This window comes from Grammomys surdaster, unplaced genomic scaffold (assembly GCF_004785775.1).
Source record: "Grammomys surdaster isolate TR1022 unplaced genomic scaffold, NIH_TR_1.0 135, whole genome shotgun sequence".
In the NCBI taxonomy this organism is placed as follows: Eukaryota; Metazoa; Chordata; class Mammalia; order Rodentia; family Muridae; genus Grammomys; species Grammomys surdaster.
The window spans coordinates 2,806,951-2,811,877 of NW_021604593.1; the positions used below are offsets into that span (position 1 = coordinate 2,806,951).

Sequence of the window (4,927 nt, forward strand, 5' to 3'; positions counted from 1 at the left end):
ACATATACACACACAGACACACACAGATACACATATACACACACAGATACACATACACACACATACCACACAGATACACACACACACAGACACACACACACACAAACACACACCACACAGACACAGACACAGACACACACACACACAGCTGGGTAGTGGCTCAGGTGCCCACAGTTTGGCTTCTTGTGAAGCTGAGCAGGAGTCGTTTGTGCCTTCCTCAATCAAGGCCAGGCCACCTAAACCTCTCTAAACAGCACCACCAGGTGGGGACTAAGTGTGCAATGCCACAACGTTGTGACTAGTCTGCAATGAAGAAGAAAGAGTGGGAGCCGTTCTTACCAGGAGCACGAAGAACACAAAGAAGATGAACGTGATGAAGTAGATAGGACCCAAGATCCAGTTGGCCTGCTGGATGCCAGCAAAGTTAAAATCCCCGAGGACAATTCGAAACTGTGCAAATCTTTGGTGAGAAGAAAAGCATTAGAAATGGTTCCATCTCTTCATTCACATACGTGACAGCTGGGAGTTGCTAACGACTCTGGCTGCATAAGACATATGCATTCCACCTTTTTTCTTCAGTGTTGGGGACTAAAGCCAAGACCTCATGCATGCTAGGTAAGTGTTCTACCACTGAGTCACAACCCAGCTCTTCCTCTCTGGCTTCAATTATACAGTGGCAGCCTCCTAAAGATGGACAGAGCACGGTAGACATGCCTGTGATCCCAGCAGAGACCAGGAGTTCACTGGCAGCCTCGGTAACATTGCAAATTTAAGGGTTTTGTAGGCTACATGGAACTCTCTAAAAAAGTTAAAAGTTCTCTAAGATCGCTAGCAAGTTCTCCCAGGGTGGGGCTATGTAGACAGCTCATCCGGGACAGGGCCTGACATGCAGGCATGAGAGCCTGAGTTTGGGTCCCAAGTGCCTCTGCCAAAGCTGAGCATGGAGGTCTAGGGCAGGACAGAAATGTGTGGACCCTAGGAGCTCACTGGCTGCCAGTAAATGAGCTCCAGGTGCAGTGACAGACCCTGCCTCAAAAAAGTAAAACTGAGGAGTGGAGGAGGTGACTTAGCCGATAAAGGGCTTGCCACCAAGAATTGACTCCCCCCCCTTGTCCTCTAACTTTTACATGCATAATCCCACCCCTGTCCCACCCCCACACAATTAAAGACACAGTGCAGCCATCAAGGAAACACCTGATATCAACCTCTGGTCTCCTCCTGTACATTCACCTGCACACGAGGCCACACAGACACATGTGCCGTACACACATACAAGGGAAAAATCCCCTAAGGCATGACTACAGGTACTCAACAGCTAACCAAGTAGTTTAGGCAATGGTAACTGTCCTGTTTCTTTCCTTGTCCCCACACATACAATGGAGTATTACTAAGCTACGAGGGGAAGTGACATCCTGTGACATTTCTGCAGGATGAAAGCGGAGGACACCATGTTAAACAAAAGAAGCTACAAAAAGAATCACGGGACAAGCTGCCTTACTCTCATTTGAGCAGCAAGTATTCTATCAACTTAGCTGTATCCCCAGCCAAAAAATAAGTAAATCTTGAAATATTTCACTTTTGAAGAAAAGCTTAAACATTCTTGTAAGGCACATAACTATTCACTTGTTTTTTTTTTGTTTTTTTGTTTTTTTTTTTTGAGACAGAGTTTCTCTGTGTAGCCCTGGCTGTCCTGGAACTCACTCTGTAGACCAGGCTGGCCTCGAACTCAGAAATCCACCTGCCTCTGCCTCCCAAGTGCTGGGATTAAAGGCGTGCGCCACCACCGCCTAACTATTCACTTCTATAGGTTTGTTTGCAGTTACTGATTGCTTTATATACCTAAATCCCATTTAAAAAAAAAAAACAAAACAAAAAAAGAAACTGGGTTGACCTAGTTAGGCTGGTCTTGAACTTGTGATCTTCCTCCTTCAGTCTCTTGAGTTCTGTGTGTATAGGCATAGGCATGTGCCTCACACCTTCCTTTTATAAAGCTATTTTTACATATTAAAATTTTTTAGATGTTTTTGTATTTTTGAGACAGAGTCTCATAATATACAGCCCAGGTTGGCTTCAACTGAGACCCTTCTGCTTCGCCTCCCGAGTGCTGGGTTTTAGGCACGTACCACCACACCGAGGTTCAGAAGGCTGCCTTAGAGTGTAAGTCTGGCACATAAGCAAGGAGCAACTGAGTTAACAGGGAAAATGATTCTAGAAATGATGCCTCCATAGAAAGCACTGGCTTCCTCCATTCCAAGAGTAAAGGCTACCGAAACCCTCGGACCCAGTTACGTTATTTTGGGTAATATCCTCACTTTAAGTGAAAAATTATTTTTCTGACTTGACCTACCAATGACTGAAAAATAGATACCACTGCCTAGTGAAGTTCTGCAGGGGCAGACTTCCTTTGTATGATATGTAGCCTTAGGTGAAATATAGAACCAAGCTGTATGTGAGCTACTTATCATAGGACTTTCTGTGGGGTTTTTTTTCCAGTCAGAAAACATTTGTCTTACATTGTATTAAAGGGCTTACATGGAATTTTGAAAAGTGGAAAAGTCATCAACCTGTGACCCAAAAACAAGAAATGCCAACTGGGCGTAAGCGGAGAATATGATGAAGAACATGATGGCGAACCCCACTATGTCCTTCATGCAGCGGGAGAGCGTTGACGACAGCTGAGACATTGTCTCATTGAAGCTTATGAACTTGAATATCTGAAAGAGATACAGCGCGACAGTCAGCACGTTCCAATGGGGCTGCTTAGAATCCAATACACTGATTTCAGACAAACTTGCCAAATAAAAGGAAGACAATGATAACCACGGGTGTTTGGAGATCTATAAGCACTCATTTAAAGGTCCGGTTAATTTTAATTACTTTTGGGGGGATTTGCATAGGCGATGGGGGTTTGTGGGACAGTATACCACAGCACATGTAGAGGTCAGAGGGCAACTTGTGGGAACTGGTTCTCTCATTCCCAAGGAGCAAACTCGGGTCACCAGGTTTGGGCAAGAACCTTACTCAGAGTGTCAAATTGCTTCTAAAAATATCACTTCCCCCCATACAAGGCAGCAGTTTTACTGATACACATATACCACTGGATTATGTACTGGAATGAAATATAAATACCTTTATCCATGCAAAGAAGATAGTGATGGCAATTATATTGTTATAGTAAATGTGCCAGTATGCAAGAAAGTAAAAATCCGGATAGCTTTCAGTGTCTTTCAACAGCTGTCCAAGTAAGAGAAAGCTCTGCATGTTACAGTACGCGTAGAAAGACACAGCAAGGAAGCAGAGCTGGAAGGGAGAGAAGGGTTAAATTGGAGACCATTTCTGTCTCTGTCTCTCAGCCTCTGCAGAAACACATGAAGAAAGTTCACTAAATGCTTAATAAAAAGGGAGGGGAAAGATAGGACATAGGCTTTTAAAATAATTCTGCTAAGAGTAGCTTATCAAGTCTATTTTTGTATCAAACACAAGGGAGCCGCCCGCCATCCTCACATGCCTTCGACTCCTCAGAAAGAGACTTGGTCAAGCTCTGAGTCTGAGAGCATACAAATGTCTCTTTTGTCAAGTCTACAGCAATGATTTTGCTTTTACTCTGAACTCCACACATCTCCGTTGTTTCCGGTCCAACTACAACACAATGAAGGTAACAGGCCTGCCTAATAGCCCCATGATCGGTTTCCTTCCACAAGCTTTGTGGGTGTGAGGAGGTCACACCATCTCCAGCTATAGAGCCTAGACAGGAGAGTCCACCTCTACCGTGACACTGTGACCCCCCCCCCCCAGGACACTGTGGCCCACAGCGTCTTGCCTTAGCCTCCCTGCTATCCTGTCCAGCTTTGCCTTCCAGCTGTGGTCTTGGCTGACTCTCTCTGCTTGGCAGGGTGACAGCCCAGTCACAGCAGAGATGCTATAGAATGAAAGTAGAATGTTATAGAATGACACTAAGAGTCACTGTTTTATCATGAAGAGACACTGTTTCCCGGCCTTCCTAACATACCAGCCTGTTACTCTATTGTCTAAGGGCTTCTATGCTGCCACTCCTAAAAGCTTAGTCTTTCCTACTGTGTAATACTACCACAAAAAACTTGTGGCCTACACGAACTGACCTCCTTAGAATGCTATAGTGAGCCCTTTGAAAGATGACTTCAGATCCAGGTTATCGCTGGGATTGGGGATTTAGAACTGCTTGAAATTTCCCTTTGGCTTTTCTTGGTCAGAAACACTTACACAGATTAACATTTGATGTTTTGCTCTTTGTTGGACATTATTAGGGAAACTAGAGAGGTAGATGGGGCATTCTGCTTTTCTCTTTCTTTTTGGTGTGTGATGTATGCATGTGTGTACAGATGCACACACCTGGGAATGCAAGCAGAGGCCCACAGAGGGTATTTATCCGTCTGGATCCATCCGTCTGTCCGTCTGTGGGGTGTTCAGCTCTGCCACCCTCTTCCTTATTCCTGGAGTCGGGTCTTTCTCTGAATCAGGAGCTAAGCTGACAGTCAGGCTCAGCAAACACCCCACACAGTGCTGGGGTGACCAGCTTCTCCGTATGGGTGCTGGGGAGTCTGACTCAGGGCTTAATTTGCTCTATCCACTGAGCTATCTTCCTGAGTCTTTTTTTCCTCCGTGCCTTGACCTTCTGGAGCCTCCTACCTCAGGCTCCCAAGTACATAAATGGGGCTCTAAGCACTGTGGGCTAAGCCTCATGCAAATACATTTTGGGAGAGTGGCTATCAAGACCTCCACGTACATTAAATCATAACACTGGCACACACTTTAAATCCCAACGCTCAGAAGGCAGAGGCAGGGCAGATCTCGGAGGAGTAAAGGCCAGCCTTAGTCTACATAGTACATTTGGTTAGGAGAGAAGAGGAGAGGAGAGGAGAGGAGAGGAGAGGAGAGGAGAGGAGAGGAG

General features: G+C 45.4%; 1 protein-coding gene across 1 annotated transcript in view; it reads right to left on the reverse strand.

Moving 5' to 3' along the window:
* Pkd2l2 (polycystin 2 like 2, transient receptor potential cation channel) overlaps positions 1 to 4,927 on the reverse strand; it is a 34,656-nt gene that overhangs the window by 11,400 nt on the left and 18,329 nt on the right. Inside the window, exons 7-9 of the mRNA XM_028762773.1 lie at positions 3,130 to 3,300; positions 2,533 to 2,714; positions 340 to 460 (exon numbers count right to left, since the gene is read on the reverse strand). Of these exons, the coding sequence (XP_028618606.1) occupies positions 340 to 460; positions 2,533 to 2,714; positions 3,130 to 3,300 (474 nt within the window). The remainder of the gene's footprint in view (positions 1 to 339; positions 461 to 2,532; positions 2,715 to 3,129; positions 3,301 to 4,927) is intronic.